The sequence below is a fragment of the Brassica napus genome, chromosome A3 (assembly GCF_020379485.1).
Source record: "Brassica napus cultivar Da-Ae chromosome A3, Da-Ae, whole genome shotgun sequence".
NCBI classification, from domain to species: Eukaryota; Viridiplantae; Streptophyta; class Magnoliopsida; order Brassicales; family Brassicaceae; genus Brassica; species Brassica napus.
Genome location: NC_063436.1, coordinates 8,058,410 through 8,077,005, shown reverse-complemented (window position 1 = coordinate 8,077,005; position 18,596 = coordinate 8,058,410). Strand labels below are relative to the sequence as shown.

Genomic DNA, 18,596 nt, shown 5'->3' with positions numbered 1-18,596 from the left:
ATGATCAAGAACCTTCAGTACGTAGAAGGCGTAGTGGTGGTAACTCGGTTAAAGATACGGAAGCTTCTACTAATCATATTCTTCCTGATGGTTCAGCTCCTCCATGGAAAGCTGCATCACGACCGAGGAAACTAAAAGGATCAATAGGAGGAGAAGCATCAATGAAGAAATCATCAAAATGAAAACCACCCGAGAGTTCAGTCGATGATACCTCTTAAGGATATTATCTGATATATACACATAAAAACGAAAACATGAAATGTAACGCATATAACCTGTGTGACTAATCATCATGTACTAGATGTTGTTGGTCTATTTCTTGCGAAGATCAATGCCAGCATTCTTGCTCTTGGCAACAGCATCGATTGCGTTTTTCTCAATGGTCTTCAAGGCTTTATGACAAATTGATGAGAGTAAAGAACACAAAAGTGTTTATGGAAGAATTATATTAGACTCTCATGAAAATAATGTTACAAGATGCATAGTTTATATAGAGAATAAATCAAACTAATTTCCTAAACTAATATGGAATAGTATATAATAGATAATGATAAACTTTCTATTCTAATATATTGATGTATATCCTAATATTGACTATTGGATTGGATCGATCTTCTAGATCTCCCAATACCCTCCCTCAAGCTCATACGTGGTAACACGTATGAGATTGAACAATCTTCAAATTAGGTGGTAGAAGTAGCTCATGCACTAATCGTTGCGGAAGCTTGATGAATGTTCCATAGCTTGCAATTTTGCAAGCAGAGATAGATGATCTGAGTTTTGGTTGAATGTTTGTTTTATCCATCCTACAATGAGATGATTGTTTGCTCTCCCAATCTTCACGGTAGGGTGAATCGGCTGCCGGTAGACTGCCGTCAAGAAATCTGAATCTTCGTGAGCTAATAGCCATACGAAAGTTGATGAATGAATGTGAATTGTTGAATGAATTTTCCTTGCTTCAAATCGAGAAACAAAGGAATAGAGAATAAGTTTGATGATTTGCGATTTTGCAAAGACACCAAGACTATGATTGAATAAAAATCTTCTTCTTCAAGTCGTGAATAAAGAAGTTTTTGAATGAGAAGTGATTGTTCTGCGATTTTGCAAGACAACACGAGAATAAGGATGTTTTTGATGTTTTTAGTTTTGTTCAGGCTCTGATACCATGACAAATTGATGAGAGTAAAGAACACAAAAGTGTTTATGGAAGAATTATATTAGACTCTCATGAAAATAATGTTACAAGATGCATAGTTTATATAGAGAATAAATCAAACTAATTTCTTAAACTAATATGGAATAGTATATAATAGATAATGATAAACTTTCTATTCTAATATATTGATGTATATCCTAATATTGACTATTGGATTGGATCGATCTTCTAGATCTCCCAATACTTTAGTAGATAACGAAGTTTAACAAAACGTTTGCCAGCTTCCCACCAAAACTTTCTTGTGCTCTAAGTTAAAGAAGTTTAAAAACATGCATAATGTTTCCGGCAAAGGTCTTTGGGGTACAAGACACTATGCAACACAACTCAAAACATGTATACACAGATTAACTCCCTACCAAGACAAGCCGTGTCCTAACAATTCTAAATTCTTACGAGACGCAAGGAGATTGGGCATTTATTTCGTAGAAAAAAGAAAGAAACCCTCTAGCTCATCCAGAAGGTTACATTCTCGGTTTTAAAGATAACCAGGTAGCATTTATGTGATGATGGATATCGACTCCAGTTATCGGCCAATCTCTGTTCCGAAAACCGGGATCTTATCCACCAAAATATGAAGTACGGTTTTAATAATATAGATATGCTTAGATTCTGGAATGCGCACAAATAACTAAGACACAGGTGGTCGTGGTGGTGACGAAAAGCCAACCTCTGATCAATCTTAAACTATTATAAAGAATCTTCAAGTGTTTTCAATTTTTATATGCTTTAAAATAACTCTAAAGTTGGTGACACAATAAGAGTTAAGAAATTCAAACGGTAAGTGTCTCTGACCCCGGTTTGAAACGGTATAAATGTTGCCAAAATAAAGAAGAATCAGATTGATTACTAGTCATTTTCTTGTGGGAAGGATTCTTTATCTACCCACTTGGGAACCTGATTTTGTAAAGCTCTTTAGAAACGTATTCCGCTTTCACAATTTTGTTGTCGTAGAGCCGTCCGTGCAAGGAATGAGCTGCAACGCGTGTGGCTTCTGGTCTTCCGTACTCAATGAAGATACATCCCGGCTCAAAGACTTCCTCCGGGTCTTGTTCTTCCTCTATCTTGTCGCCACTATCCCATCTTGTCTTGACAGCACGTGCTGGTCCTACTTCTTGCGGATTCTCTGGCTCGTCTTGTGCACGGGCTGATCCTATTTCTTCTTGTGGAATCTCTGGCTCATCTTGAGCACGGCCTGATCCTACTTCTTCTTGTGGAATCTCTGCGTCGTCTTGAGCACGAGCTGATCCTACTTCTTCTTGCGGAATCGCTGCCTCACTTTCCCCGACAAGCTTCTCAGAATTTCCTTGTTCAGTAGAGTCATGATCTTTATTTGCTTGACTAATTGTCTCAAGCGCAGTAACTGAGCACGGTTCACATAACTTGTCTGCACCCGTCGAACCGTCTGACCTGACAACTTCTCCAGAATCTACATTATCTGCAGTGTCATCCACTTTCTCGGATATCTCGTCTTTCTCCTGAATCACTGACATATTCATTTCTTTAGATTCTTGGTTCAACGATGCATCTGTGATGGAGACACTAATATCTTTGCTCTCATGTTTCACGATGTTTATCGACTTAATAACACCAAACCTGCACACAATAAGACGCAGAGGTCTGTCTCTTAATTTACTAGCTTTTTAGAGCTCAATGAACTCATGGGAAGAACAATCACAGAGCTTAACCTGGCACATTCGAGCCGTACATCCTCCAGAATTTCTTTCATTTCTGGCACAGACAGCGATGGCAGATCTTCTGGGTCAACCTGTCAAACAAGTAAGATTAGAATTTTAATAATATATCCTCGCAAACTTTTTGCAGGTGATGTTCACAAGAAAAAAAAAAGGCAATCTATCCTCACCAAGTTCTTAAGCTTTAGGATATGCTTAGGTTTGCGAAGAAGTGGTTTTGCATGCTCAGGTATCCCATAGAATGGTGGATTCTCATCAGACTGCAACACAATATATACAACATCACTCTCACAAGTAACTAAAGCAAAACCATTCAAACAGAACATGAACTAACGAAAAAAGTAAAGTTGGGACACTGAATTACCGCTACAGATGACGAATCAGGAAGTGCACAAACGGCAGTTATTACACTGCCACCCAACTTCATACCATTAAGGCTGGCACAAGCTTTGGGGGTAACAGATCCATCAATGTACTGCGGTATAAAATTGTAATAAGAGTTAAAAACATATGACGATATTTGGAACTAGAGTCACATTCATTAATAGTATCTTCAACTTTACGAAACAATTACAATAATTACGTCAAACTGGCAGATTATGATGGGTATCACAGTTGAACTTGATGGCACATATAGATTATAGAGTTAAATATTAGCCACCGAGAAAGCCAAGATAAGAGCATCTTCTAACCTCTAGGAAAGCGCATCGCTGATTGAGATCATTGTTGATCACGAACCGGTATGCTTTTAAAGGTCCAAAGACACCGACAATCTCCTTTAGCTGAAAAAGCAACAAAGAAGGATCATTAAAATCCTTGAATTTGAAACCTTGTAGAATTACAAATAAAGGAGAACTGAGACCAATAGGAGACTGAACGTGTCAAAAGTTTTCAAAGGATTACAGTTAATCATACCATTTCGGATGAAATTGCTTTTGGAAATCCACCAATAAAGATCTGCAACAGGTATATTAGAATCAACAGCAAGCTTGAAGTAAAAAATAAATTAATAGCACGCAAATCCAAAAAAAAAAAGATTAAACGCTTTTAACATAATCAACTATAAAGATGCCGTAGATGCAGAGAGAATTTCAATTATATTTTTCGTCAGGTGGTCTGATATGGCTTCCCAAGTTGAACCAATATGAAAAAGTTTTTAATCGTAACACCTATCAATACCAGCGAAAGTTAACAAGAAAGTTGATATTCTAAAATCTTCATTTTAAACTACTACAACGAATTAAACGGTAAAGGGATAAAACCTTTTAGCATGAAAAACGTGCTGTAAAATTCCAAGATATGCCAATGTTTCGGTCTCTAGAGCAAGATTTTTTGTGTTATAAAACTATGTGCACATACTTCAAATTTGATCTGAACTATAAACCATAGTTCACGGACCTATACTGTTATCTTATAAAAGTAAATATGTTTAGAGATATTTAAAATAAATTCTACATTCGTTATCAATATAAAAGGTTTTACCCACTGTCAGAAGAAGCTAATTTAAGGCATCAATTTCTACCTTGTTCGATGAGTCCTCCACATTGTCACTTAGTGCATTTGTGGCTGGCTCCTTTTTCTCCAATTCACCGCTCTGCATGAAAATAGCAACCGTCTGAAAACCTGCTTCATGGATGGTAACCATAACATAGCTCAGAAATCATAGCAAAAAGCACAGTACTGGTTTACAAGGCCAAGTAGGACACAGTCTCTACAGCCTTGATAATCCAGTCAGTTTTCAAAAACTTTCCTATAGCTCCTCTCAACCAAAAATCACAGAAACAACTGGTCAAACATGAAGAACAAATACAAAAAATCATCGGTCGCTAGGCTCAAGAAAAAGTTTTGTTGTTCCACTTAGTTAGGGCTCCAAATCTCATTAATGGTAGCTTTATGCAAAGGTAATTCTGCGTATCTTTTACCATTTACAAGAAAGTTGATCATCAGCAATGGAACACAGATCCATTCGAGAGATGGAGGCTAGTTAGGATGGAGGTAAAAGTTTAGGGCATAAATGTAATTCTTAGAGCTATATCACGAAAGCATCGAGATAACAATCAACACAAAGTATCTGATCCTGCTACGAATAAAACACAGATATAACCAAACAGATGAAAGAAATAAAAGAAAAAGAGCATCCTAGGCAGGTCTTTAACTGCGTATGCGAGTATTCCTACAACAACAATCAGTACGGAGAAAAACGAAGATAAAGCAGCCTGATATGGTATTATAAAAGGATCAAAGAACACACGACCGGTAAACCAAGATTCACACAGGAATCATAAGGATGATTTTTATAAATTCCCCAAAGCCCAAAAGGGAGAAGAAAAATGCAAAGGAACTTGAAACACAATAAACTCGTCACTACACCTGGGAGTCTTCTTATTTAGCAGACAGCTTCATCAGCCTCCTGAATGTGAAATATGACATACCCAACATAAACACCCTATTTAAGAGATTCCAACACACCACAGTCAGAATACGATTCCACATGTGGCTTGAAAACATATTATTTCAAGTGCATGCAGCATGAATCCATAAACTACAGTAACTCTCAGTGTCGCCTATTCCTTTCACCCATGAAATAGTTTACATTAACGACGTCCAAATTTCTATTCTCAGAGTCAAAGGGCATCCGTGGGAAAAAAATCGCTAGGATTAACCATAATGAACTAACCCAAACCATATGTTTCCCACCATAAATGTCTAAAGATGTAAGAACAATAAGTGTGATATATTAACTATCTTGCATTCATTGAACTCAAGTAGCTATACATAGTTTATAAACTAGTGGCATAATGCTTCCATCGAGACTTCCTTCAAGGCAATGAGTATTTTTTGGTCCATTAAAGGAGAACTAAGCAGTGGCACAAGTATACAAATCTGAGACTGAATCACTCATTAATCGATGATGATAAAGAAGTCTACTAATTTCCCTGACTATAGAAATTTAAAGGCAAACATAGTCAATCAAGACGCTTCAACAGAACAAAAAGTATCACTACACGAAAATGTGGACTGACAATACCATGCTTATGTGCTCTAAAATATGGGTCCAGATGTTTTAGTAAGTTCCAAAGTCTGATATATCTTTCTAGTTTGAATCTCTATCTGGTTCAAAAGAGGACTGGTGCTCACTACTCGTGAATAATGCAACATAAACTTCCACCAGACAATCATATCACAATAATTGAATGACAAATTGCATTCAGGCTTAAATCGTTAAAAATAAGTCACACAGGTCTCAGTAGCATGTTGTAAACTCAATTGTTAAAGTGAAAAAATAACCGTTGAATCTTACTGATGGGACCAAAGATATATGCAGATATTTGAGCTAGCTTGGAAAATTAACCAGATGATTATTAAAAGTTACACATTTGCAGCAGATGGCAAGAGTTCTGGAGAAAGGAATTCTTACTGTTGTCTCGACATAGTCTTTAGGGCGTCGAATTTTGAGGTTCGAACCCGCAAAGGAGCAGCCATCCAAGGAGAGTGCAGCAGAAGCATCCTGTGGTGTAAGGAACTCAACTAGCGCCTGACTCTTTTCTTTGTTTATCTGCAATTAAAACAACGAAATACCATCAGCTATGTTCCACAAACATAACAAGAGTGACATGAATAAGGAATTCAAACACCAGAAACTTACAATACAACTTATACATGGTTCGCTTCCTTTTATGTGATTGGAGCCTGAAGATAGCATATAACCATTGAAGCATTCAATCAGAGACTTCTCAGAGGCCGACACTGGCACATTTTCTGCGTAAAGTCTCCTCATACGCCTGGTGGATTCGGTCAGTTGAACAGAATCAATTGAAGTGGTCTGCCTTGCTAGTGGCGTCCTGAAAGATGCCTCTATTTGTGGCTTCAAAAGCGTCAAGGAAACCTCGCTCATGGTAGGATATGCTGTCTGAGTGGCTGGTTGGAGACCAGAAAAACCTGAGTTCGAGAACATGCCAGAAGTTACAGTAGGTGGAAGATCCCATTTAGCAACTTTTTTCTCTGAAGGAAGATTAGATGGAGAAGCAGCCTTGGCAGAGGCATCCTCCCTTCTTTTCCGCGGTGAGTATCCACCAAGTTCACTTTTGGAAGAACTATACCGTCTAGACTTCTTATCATTATCATTAAAATGATGCTTTCCTGCCCTATCCTTAACAGTATTTTCGGAGCGGTCCTCATGGCCTCTTTTATGACGCGATGTAGCCTTTTCAGCCTTTGGTAATGGAGATGACCTTTTCTGCCGTTCCTGCCCACCATGATCTCGACTTCTTGATCTCCTTCTCTCTCTCATGTCACGTCGATCCGATTTGGGCTGTTCCCTTTTCTCCGATCGCTCAGAAATTTCAACAGCGTGAACTTTTGTTGGATCATGCCTCCTTGACACATCTCTCTCCCTATTAGTCATATGGTCTCCATTTTGATTCTTTCTCTTGTTTCCACTGTCAGGTTTCGTACTATTTTCATTTCGAGGTATATCTGCCACCACTAGACTTCTAAGACGCTTCCTACTACCAGCTGAATTTTCAAGAGCATTTCTTCCTTGTTCCCGGCCTGCATCCTGTGGATGAATCTGTTTTTCAGTTGTCTTTTCAGAAGGTCTTTCTCTGTTTGCCTTCATTCTGGTATCCACACCACGCCCATCTCTATCTGTCCTTGTTTTCGTTTCAGTTGTAGGAAATTCTCCTTCAACCCTTATTTTTCTGTTTGCAATAAGGTCTTCCTTCTTCATCTTTTTATCTGGTCTTTCCTCCCTAAAACTAGAATTAGTTTCTTCTTTCTTTATTCGTCTATCCTTACTATGTTCTTCCACTATTTTTTCTTTGGCTCTAGAACCCTCTCCTTCTGCCTTCCGTTTTCTATGCCCAGCAGGCTCCTCCTTTTTTGTTGATTTATCTAGTTTTTCTTCTCTACAACTAGAAATGGCGTCCACCTTCTTTCTTAACCTGTCCTTATCATCTTCTTCACGCCTCAGTTTCTCAGATCTATGATACCCTCTTCTAGACTCATGATAGTCAGAAACCTGCTCAACAAGATCGTTACTCAGTAATTGAGCTGCTCCTACAGGATCGTCTTTCATCGATTTTTCTTCTCTAGCGCTAGAAATGGTGTCTTCTTTCTTTTTTGAACTGTCCTTAACGCGTTCTTCAGGTCTTAATTTCTTGGATCTGTCATGCTCTCTTCCGGACGCACGGTAGTCAGAAACTTTATCAACGGGGTCCTTTTTCATTGGTTTATCTAGTCTTCCTTCCCTAGATCTAGAAGTAGCTTCTTCTTTCTTTCTTGAGCTGTCCTTAACACTTTCACAACTCACTTTCTTGGATTTTTCAAGCTCTTTGTCAGACGCACGACAGTCCGAAACCTTCTCAACAAGATCATTACCCAGTAACTGAGCTGCTTCAACATGGTCATCTTTCCTCAGTTTATCTGGTCCTTCATTCTTAGAACTAGAAGTGGCATCTTCTTTCTTTCTTGAGCTGTCCTTGCCACGTTCTTCATGCCTTACTTTCTTGGACTTATCATTCCCTTTTTCAGAGGCATGATCGTCAGAAACCTTCTCACCAAGATCGTTACCCAGTAGCGTAGCTGCTCCAACAGTGCCCTCTTTATCTAATTTTTCATCTTTAGAACTAGAAATGGCCTCTTCTTTATTTCTTGAACTGTCATTAACAAGCTCTCCATGCCTCGGTTTCTCCGATCTATCATTCCATTTTTCAGACTCATGATAGTCAGAAACCTTCTCAACAAGATTGTTACCGACTAACTGAACTGCTCCAAAAGAGTCTTCTTCCCTCGATTTATCTTGTCTTTCCTCCCTGGAATCAGAAATGGCATCTTCTTTCTTTCTTAAACTGTTCTCAACTCCTTCTTCACGACTCACTTCCTTGGATTCATCATAGTCTCCTTTTCGAGACTCATGATAGTCAGAAACCTTCCCAACAAGATCGTTACCCAGTAACTGAGCAGCTCCTAAATTTTCCAAGGACTCTTTCCTCTTCCTTCTTACCATAATCTCCTCAACGCTGGTAGGTCTTGTTCGAGCAGCAGATCCTTCATGTCCATCAGGCTTTTCTTTTTGATCACTAACTTCGTTCATCCTGATTCCTCAAGGAAAAAAAAAAGGGCAGATTCTTTTATTCCTTTGAGATAATAAAACAAGCACATCCACCACCAGAGATAATCATATACGAAAAGACAGAACATAAACAAACGCATAACTATAATTCATGAATTCGTTTAACAATATGCAATAATATCAGTAAGAGTGCTCCCTCGTCTCTAGCAACAGATCATAACCGGAACTTCAAAATCAATGAAGACAGTAATAGCAACTGATAAATGTGCTAGCACAATACTCTCCAAACAATTTTTTTTCTATTAGTTTATAGATCTCAAATCAGTGATAACAAGTTTAACAAAAAATCATTTATGTTTATATTACAGTTGCGCCTGGCACCATTTCTTAACTAGTTCCTCGGAAACATTCAAGGTGAGCATACAAATTACAGCAACGATACAATTGAATCTAATCGCATCAAGCAAATCCACAACGTAAAGAATCAGACGGCGCGCAGAGAAGAAAAAATCTCCAAAACCTCCATTTTCACATTGAAATCACTAGCAAGTTCTCAGCAATGATACAAACCCTAGATATGTCAAAATTGATAAGTAATCGTGATGATTCTATCGCGATTCGCGACTATACACACCCAAACAACCTTGTCACGAGAGACGGAAAAGGAACAAAGAAATGAAGGAGAAGAAGTGTCGCACCTCTCCAGCAGCAAATGAAATAGCCTCGCCGACGGCGAAGATAAGCGCCTCCGTTTGAGAGTTTCGTCAACTTTTACGCGAGTGAGCGATGGATTAGAAGAAGGACTCGCCCCAGCAGATTTTGGCTGCTGGATATTTTTAAAATCTACTTCTTTACTACCTCTCATTTATTGAGAAATCACCAGATCTCCCTTTTATTTTTATAAAATTTTAGTTTAACCCAAAGTATATTTTCGACACTGACAAAAGGAGTAATGTCTCCTTCAGTATTCTAAAATCGATGATGAAAATATAATTACATCATTTGCTACAGACGGGAATTAGATAAGAACAATACATGTAAATTGCTCTAGAAAGGAAGACGATTTTTTTATGCCTAAATATCTTGGTGGCGATGTGCGTATGGTATGATTGAGTATTATGAATCTGGAGACCTTCTAGTGATTAGTCTAAAGTTTGAATGTTTCTTTACTGTTTTGCTTTGTCTCCTAGAGTTTTTATACTCGCCTGCTTCTGTCTCTAGGGATGTTTTTTTATCCGTTGGCTTTGTCTCCGGGAGTTTGTATAACTCAGCCGGCTTTGTATCAGTCCCGTCATGTTGTAGTTTGGCATGGTTGAATACAATCTTTCTTTCACGGTTTAAAAAAAAGCCAATCAGCTTAAGCAAAAAAGATAAAAATGTTCCATCTTTTTCATAATTGTATAATAAATAATCATTGCAAAATAATATTATTTTATGTTTTTAATGTAAATTTTACACTAATTTATCTCCTTGCAAAAGAAATTTATTTCTAAGTTTATTTTGATTGTAGAATCATTAATATATTTCTTGATTTGTATGGCCTCTGATTTTCTTTTACAGTTGATGTTTCCATTTTTCAGAATTCCATAAAGAGAGAACACCTAAACATACGCTAACCTTAAGCAAAAAAAAAAAACATTTGCCAAAATTTCACCTTACTTTTGTTTTGTTAATAGATTTATAAATTTGTATATATAGTTAGATTATCATTTGATTTTCTTGGACATTTTTAAGTTAATGACTAATAAAAAATGAAAATTAGAAAAAGTAGATTTCATTTTAAAATCTGTAAGTTTTTCTTTACACTAAAATAGTAATTTTCAGTTTTATTATATTATGGTGTGAAATCTTGCCATTTAACTTACTGAAATTAGTTGTTTACTTTTGCTAGAACATGACACGTATATGAGAAAAATACTCTTACATAAAATAACTGAAATCATTGACATTGTTCAAATTAATAACTAATAAATTATTTTCAATATAAAATACTTTAAACTGTATATGATATTTTGAATTTTCTTGATCTCATAAGGATATATATATATTTTTAAGTAGATTCTATCTCAAAATCCATCAAATATAATAAATTTATATTACCCTAAAACTCATTGTTTTATTTTTTCTACTGACAAATGAGATTGTCATTTAATACTGGTTGATTGTTACTTTCTTTCTTTTTGTGTATGGATTTGCAGTCTATTTAACAACCTCATGATCATCAGTACAAAACACAATCACTGAACAAAAAAAAGGATATTCACATCAACAAACAAAGCAGAATTCGTGATTTTTGTAGGGAGATTCTCACTTTTGCTTAATTATTTTGATCATGGATCATTTACCTTTGGATCTTATCGACAACATTCTCTTTAGATTGGATCCTATATCTGTGATTGTGATGCAATGCACCAATAAATTTCTTCGGACATATATATCTGATCCAAAATTTGATTCGTACCGCTTTTCTCTGGTTGGATCTAGTTTGTTTTACATTTCTAGACATGCCCCCTTTTACGTCATCTGCCAAAAGAATATTATCAGTTCGTATCCATGTTACATCCTCGGCTCATGCTCCGGCCTTCTTCTATTGGACATTGGTGGTTGCTTCTTCGTCGCAAATCCCTTCACAAATAGGTCTCGACCTTTGGATCACTCTGGGTCAAACATTCTCTATGACATAGTTACTTGTGTCAATAAGGCAATGTGCGTCGGTTTCGCGGTAGATCGGATTCAAAATCAGACCAAAAAGAGATTCAAGATCGTTTGCATAGTGGAGATGCAGATGATGTACGGATTCGAGATCAGCAATGGACATTCCTGGAGACTATCCGAAACGACCATCACCTCTAGTTCAAAAAGTGATCTCGCTAAGAGAACGAAACCTGTTTACTTGGAAGGCACTCTTCACTGGCTGAGAAACGATGGGAGCATCATAGCTTTCAACCCCGAGACAGAGCAAGCGTGCTTTATTCCTTCTGTGTTCCATCAAGAACCGGAGACGGAACTGTTTTTCGCGTCTGACGACAAGATCAATCGTCTGGCTTTGGTATCGGGAACAAAAGAAGAAATCTCGGTTTACACACTAGCCGAGAACGCAAAGTGGGCCCTCGCAAGGCAGATCAAGAACGTGTTTATGGAGCAATGTGAGCTTGAGTTCTGGAGCCTGGTTATGTACGACGGCAAGCGACTTGTGGTGAGGGAGAAGAAGAGGAATCTTGAAGGTGTGTTTCATGTGTACGACATGGAAGCTAACAATTGGGGAGTTTTGGGATCGACCTTTTGGTCGAGCAAAGGTGTCACAGACTTCTATAAGCTTACACCCTCCTTGTCCTTTGTCGAGGAAGATGAAGTGAAGGATAATATTCCTTGTTATGACCCACAAGCCTCTTATTTAACTGCGGTTATGAGATCCACTGACAGTCCTCTGGCATTTGGAGGTCAATTACAAAATCTAAAATTAGAGCCCTAAATAAGCTATCATTTCTAACAAATAAAATTTTCAGTACTTTTTTTCTCGCAAAATCATCGATCAAATTTTTATAATCAAAATTTTTGATCATGCTTTCTTAATCGTTAACGTGGCCAAACACACAAATTCATCGTAAGTAAGACTATGATTCTAGTTTTTTTTTTTTGTAAAAGGGCTTATTCTAGTTATTTTTGCATATTTGAAATGATAATAAAAACAAATTTTGACAGAGATGCATGATGTATAAAAGTGTAAAGAAGATTCATGGATGATTTGAAGTATCGATCTATGTGTGTCTTAGTTAAAACATTGTCAGTTTATTATTCGTTTTTAATGGAGTAAATCCATTACAAGTTGAATCTTTACTCAAATCCTATTCCATTTTGAGATGCAAAAGAGAGTGGTGCAGAAAACAAATTTTTATTTCATTATAGACAAAATATAAAATAGAACGAATTTGATTTTACTCCAAATTTTATTCTGTATTGGAAATAAAAGTAGAGTTGAAGATATAATAATACTGCGATGAAGGAGCTCATATATTACCAAGGCTGCCACTGAATGTACATTTTTAGAATAAAATTATGTGGGATGAGTCATATATAAAGATTTCACAAAAGAAAAAAAAATGTAAAGAATGTAAACTATTTATCGGAATTAGTAATAAGACAACTCTGTTGACTTTTCTTCAACCTCTGTAACAACGAAAAAAACATTACAAATCAGCCGAAGTCATATTTTTTTAAGTTCACGGCTTACACTTATCAACACAAACATTTTTTTTTATTCAGTTGAATTCTTTTTGTTTTCTCCTTTTTGCAGTTCTCACCTCCTTTTAGGCAATTGGAATGATTTCTTTAAAAACCGATTAGCAACACGGTCGTTCCTATGACAAAGAACCCTCAAGATAGTGTTCGCATCCGACCGGTTCCACCTTCCAGTGGTCGGAGGCATCGGTAGCTTATGTCCTGGCCCAACCATCCCCATCCCACTTGTTTCGCACGTCACAATACTAAAATCTTCCATAAGCTGTTCTGTAGGTTGACTCATCAGCTGAATCACACCTTCCACAATCTCCGCATCTCTATCCACAATCTCCTCAGGTATCAACCCTTCACCACAAGTGCAGAAAACCCTCTTCAAGTTCTCAAAATCTTCCTCGATCAAACCATGATCCGACCTGTAAAACACTCGTGAATAGCCTCCAGCGAGCAAGACCATCAAGAACGCTTCGAAAGACGACTTCATAACCTCCCTCATAGCTAGCGCTTGAGCCCGGTCCGCGAGAATCGCTGACATTAACGTTAAGTTCTGTTTCGTGACTCGCAAAGCCGGTCTGATCCTCGAGTTCGTGACGTCTCCTATGTAAAGACTCTCGTAGAAAACGGAGTTTGAGTCGAGGAAGATCAAACGGTAAGCCGCGACTTCTGACACGTGCTGGCAAGCGGATTCGATGCCCGCGTAGGTGAAGTCGAAGTAAGAAGAGTTGTTGTTGTTTCGGTGGCGGTAACGTTTTCGGGTTGCGGGAAGTACCTTCGGGTTTAATGAGAGTGCTTTGTTCAGCGAATGGATATGTGAGCTTAGGAAATGTAATGTGTTGAGACGAATGTAAAGACGCTGCGTTCCGCGGCTTGTGGAAGGCCGTGGATGGTGGCCGTCGGAGGGTGGTGCGGTGTGGCTGAAATCTTTTCCGGAGGCAGTACATGGTGTAGCTCTCTTCCATAGTTTAAGGAATCTTGAATCTCGGTTGCATCTTGTAAGAGGAGGTAATGTAGGTATGTAACTTTGTCTTGATCCTAACAAAACCAAGAATAAGAGTGAGAGTTAAGATTATATTTTTGCAGCTATGCATGGCATTTTCTCCAAAACCTGAAAAGCCAAACCCAAAAACAACCTGAAACCGGATTGGAACTTACAATAACCTGTCTTTGTAAACCCAAAAAATCAAAAATGAACTGAGAACTGAACAGATACCCGAAATAAAGTTCATTTACCTAAAAATATTAGTTATATTTAGCTTTAAAACAACTATATCTAAAAATATAATTTCTAAACCGAAGTTATTGTAAAAAAAAAAAAAAAGACCTAATATTTTTTCTTTTGGATTTAACTAGGGTTTTTGGGTTTTCGTCGGTTTTTGGGTTGAAACCCGAACCAAAGATGAGCCATATATAATTTATTTATGTTTTGGATTTATATAAAAAAAAAACACACCAGAACCTGACTAGATCCAAACCGATCCGAAAAATTATTGATTCCTAAATGGGTTCAAAACACCCTGATCAAAAACCCGACCCAACCCGAACCATAAAACCGAATGCTAAAGACTAATTGCAATGTCATTTCATGAAGTTAAAAGAATGGTTTTGATTTTAAGCTCACCGCAAGATGCAACAAAGGTAGTGTATTCTTGAAAAAGTTGTTCCAATCCTTCAGCAAGATCATAAACTAAATCCTCTGTAATCCCGATGGGGATTTCAAAAAACTCATCGATTATATCCTTTGCTAGCTTCATCATTTCTCCTGCAGATTGTGCATATGGTTCCGATTTGGACTTCGGGTTCCATGTCTATAAAGAAAGAAAACAAATATTCAATATATAAGTTAAAAACCACATGAAAGTAACGTTAAAATCTCTAACACTTACTTCAGTTTCTTTTGCTCTAAACAAACACTCTTGTACTCCCTTTAGCTTCTCTTCAATCCATTGTCTTATAAGCCTTAATATTATTGAATCAACTTCATAAGGAACCATCTCTCGAACCAACCCTTTTCCACCGTCATCGCATTCTTCTGTATCTTCAGCCACCATCTGCACTAAAACCTTCTCTAGCTTCCCTGCCGTTTGCAAAACATCCACAGTATCTCTCGAGATAAACGATCTTCCTGCCAGATACTGCATCAAGATCGAACCATAGCATTGGTGAAGCGACACCGAGGCAACACCAGCAGCAACTGAGTGCCATCTCTTGAGTATTGGACTGAAACATTCACGTTCTCTTAATGCTAACTCCTCTGTTTCCTTAGCTAGCTGCAATAGTGTTGCAGCTGCTTCCTCTCCTTCCTCTGTAGCTGCGATCTTAGCTTTCGTGTTCTCTATCACCTAGAAACAAAATATTTCATAACCTTAAAGAACACAAATAAAACAAAATTTTGTTTTCAACGTTTAATATTGAGAAATATATTAGGATTTCACTAAGACATATTCTTATTCCAAACATAATACACAAGAAAAAAAATTCTCAAATTATCATTAATTTAAAATTTTATTTTATATTTAGATTTGGTTTAAGTGATTAATGTTTAAATTTTAATATTTAATGGATAGATTAAGGTACGTAAAGTTTTAGGGTTTGAAGTAATTTAATCCTTTTACCGTTTGATTAATATTTTTTTAAAAATAAACACCTTATGTAATATTTTTATCATAATTTTTTTCGTGTCATCTAAAATATTTACCATTAATATACCTTTGAAAATGCAGTTTTAATAGAGGCTCTTATGTAAAAGTCCACACGATCTCCAGAATAATCAATTAGTTTCACATCGCCTTTCCCTTGAGAGATTGTCACATCATCTCCTAAGATTCTTGATGATGATAACGCCAATGGGAGAAGATTCTCTATCAATCCAACATTTCCTCTTTGGAAATAATCATGGTAGCTCAATAACCTAATAGCAATAACATTTACATTTCAGCTTTTTAAGTATATTAATTTTTCTTTGCTTGTATATCAAGTAATCTAATACCTTTTCTCGGTCCATCCTTGCATAGAGGCCAACGTCGAAGTCAATAACTTTACATAGAGAGCTTCACGGTCAAGTTTCTTAGCGTCATTAGCAACTTCAGCTAACATAGCGTGGGATGCACCGAGCAAGTCCGGTTCCATTTGTGAAGTCACTACATATTGATGAAACAAAACCCAAGTGAAACATAGGTTATGCACCGGTCTTGTGATCCCTAGTGTTGACCAAGTTTTCTTCATTAGCTCTAGAAGCTCATCGATCTCATCAAGCACCAATGTCTCATCCCTAAGATCGAATATCGACTGCAGAAGTGCTACATAAAGATGAATGTTGAGAGGGTAACCATCAGCCCAGTGACAAACATCGCTAGGGTTTCCATTAGTGCTGCGCCAAGATAAAGACACGACTACGTTGCATAGTGTTCTCATTGTGTCTGAGGTTTTGCTTGTGTCGATGGTTTTGTTCTCGCTTTGTCTAACAATTTCTCTTAAACGCATCGCGTTGTTGTTGGTTTTGTCCAGAGGAATCGATGGGTGAAGGAGAAGACCAGCTTCAAGGACTTTGAGTTGTCTTCGTTGCCAGACCTGGTACTCGTTTGCATCGCCGAACTCTGATGTTTTCAAGTGTCGGAGAAGCTCTAACGGCAAAATAATTGTCTCTGCTCGTCTACCCGTCTGTAGATAAAACAAAACATGTTATATTTATTGTTAGTTTTTTTATTAACTTGTGTAACAAGCAAGTGAACGATCAAGCTTACTTGACCAACAAGCGTTCTCAATAAGGTTTTACGAAGCCGACTATCACTTTGTTCTGTCACCCTCATTTGCTGTCTCATGATCTCCGCTGATGTTAACGGTCTTCTAGGCCGAGAAGGCTGGACCGTCAAGAACCCGGCTCCAGGGCTAACATGTCCTGAGCCGCTACCGGGTGACAATGAAGTCGTCCCGGCTCCTCCAGTGGCTCCTATCGTAGACATTCGCCTAGACGGAGACCTTTTAAGCATCTTCAACCCTAGAGCACGTTTCACCCGGCTTGTCGGGGTTGTAACCACCTCTTTCCTCCCAGAAAACCCAAACCCAGAACCAGAACCAACACCAGGTGAACCTCCTGATGTTGCTGCTCCTCCTCCTTCTCCATGATTGTCATTGTTGTTGTGCGTAGAGTAGAATGTGAGAGCAGTCTTACCTCCAAACCCTGGTGATGACCTACAAGCCGTGAAGAAGATCTCGTAAGCCGTCTCACGTATATCATTACCATCAAGACCGCTTAGCTTCCCAAATGGCCAGAGAAGGTCGGTGTTAGGACAAACCACAGTCGAACCACCTCCCATGTTAGAGATAGTTACCGAGAAAGACTCACGCCGCTGATGATGGTTCATGGCGGAGGAGGAGAGGGTGGAGGAAAAAACTTTGGACGTGATTTTATAAAATTAGATTGTCCAATAAGAGAGGAAAGAGGGAGAGAGAAGGCATTTCTTGTTTTAAAATAAGGCAAACACTTAACAAACAAACAAAACAAGAGGAAGAGGAATGAGACAAGTTGGATAAAGGTAATCTACAGCAAATTTTTCATGTGCTGATGAATGAGAGAGGATGTGAGTTAAATCAGGGAATTTTACAAAATAATACCAGATTTAGCAAATCTCTTATTTCTAGTAATTTTTTGTCCATCCAAATCTCATCTTGTTAAAACGATTTGGCTAACCAAGTTGATGGTATAGAATTTACAAAAATCATTTTCAGTAGATATTGGTAGCATGATGCATATAACTTTTTGTATTTCTTCATTTTTTTCTCACAAAAACCATGATGCATATAACTTGGTAATATTTTTAAGGCTTATTCGCCAAATATTCAAAAAGAAAGGATGAGAGAACGGGAATTTTAGTTAGCTAATGAATATGTGGTTTTTTTCCAGACAAATTTCATTTTTTTACTGACCCGGTTTTTTTTCATTTTATTAATGTATTTTCATCATTATCATTTGAGATATGATCTTGATATCTAATCTCTTTTTCAATATAAAGAGATTAGATATAAAGAGGTGACAAGAGAAAAAAGATAGGGATCTCATTATAATAAAAAAAGAAGAAGATTTCATCTCTTGTCAACATTGATCAACCATTTTTTATAAAGAATTGGATTTTCATGACAGTTTTCAAGCATTCACATACTTGATAGTAGTGTGAAACAGAGTAGAAGTGGCCTTTTTAGAGAAGTAGGAAGCGAGTTTAGTGGCAAATCCAAAAGTACAGAACAAAGGTTTGTTGACTGTTGTGTTATCCAATTTTGCAAATTGCACCCATAAATTTGTATACTAGACTTTAATTGTAGCTGTTCTTAGATCCTAGATTCCAGCAAAACCATTGACAATGTCTTGAGAGACTTAGTTACATAA

At 37.4% G+C, this 18,596-nt stretch overlaps 3 protein-coding genes across 4 annotated transcripts; 1 reads left to right on the top strand and 2 right to left on the bottom strand.

Annotated features, from left to right (window-relative positions):
- Positions 1–1,911: 1,911 nt before the first annotated feature.
- On the bottom strand, positions 1,912–9,898 carry LOC106437799 (titin homolog). Of its 2 annotated transcripts, none has more exons than XM_013878778.3 (10): positions 9,679–9,898; positions 6,554–9,002; positions 6,326–6,463; positions 4,430–4,501; positions 3,823–3,864; positions 3,600–3,689; positions 3,272–3,382; positions 3,078–3,167; positions 2,902–2,981; positions 1,912–2,809 (listed from the first exon to the last, which is right to left on the bottom strand). In XM_013878778.3, the coding sequence occupies exons 1-10, from the start codon at positions 9,843–9,845 to the stop codon at positions 2,095–2,097; spliced, it is 3,954 nt and encodes a 1,317-aa protein (XP_013734232.2). In that variant the 5' UTR covers positions 9,846–9,898; the 3' UTR covers positions 1,912–2,094. The 2 variants fall into 2 exon arrangements, with proteins under 2 accessions (XP_013734232.2, XP_013734233.1); XM_013878779.3 differs by having other exon boundaries at positions 6,554–9,009; positions 9,679–9,808.
- A 1,186-nt stretch (positions 9,899–11,084) lies between these two features.
- LOC106443473 (putative F-box/kelch-repeat protein At1g20940) lies at positions 11,085–12,783 on the top strand. Its single transcript, XM_013885033.3, has one exon. The coding sequence runs from the start codon at positions 11,313–11,315 to the stop codon at positions 12,450–12,452; it is 1,140 nt and encodes a 379-aa protein (XP_013740487.1). The 5' UTR covers positions 11,085–11,312; the 3' UTR covers positions 12,453–12,783.
- Positions 12,784–13,249: 466 nt separating this feature from the next.
- LOC106443472 (protein unc-13 homolog) lies at positions 13,250–17,776 on the bottom strand. The gene is made up of 6 exons (XM_013885032.3): positions 16,957–17,776; positions 16,203–16,873; positions 15,923–16,124; positions 15,100–15,555; positions 14,835–15,021; positions 13,250–14,248 (listed from the first exon to the last, which is right to left on the bottom strand). Exons 1-6 carry the CDS (start codon positions 17,575–17,577, stop codon positions 13,278–13,280), a joined length of 3,108 nt encoding a protein of 1,035 aa, XP_013740486.1. The 5' UTR covers positions 17,578–17,776; the 3' UTR covers positions 13,250–13,277.
- Positions 17,777–18,596: the final 820 nt, after the last annotated feature.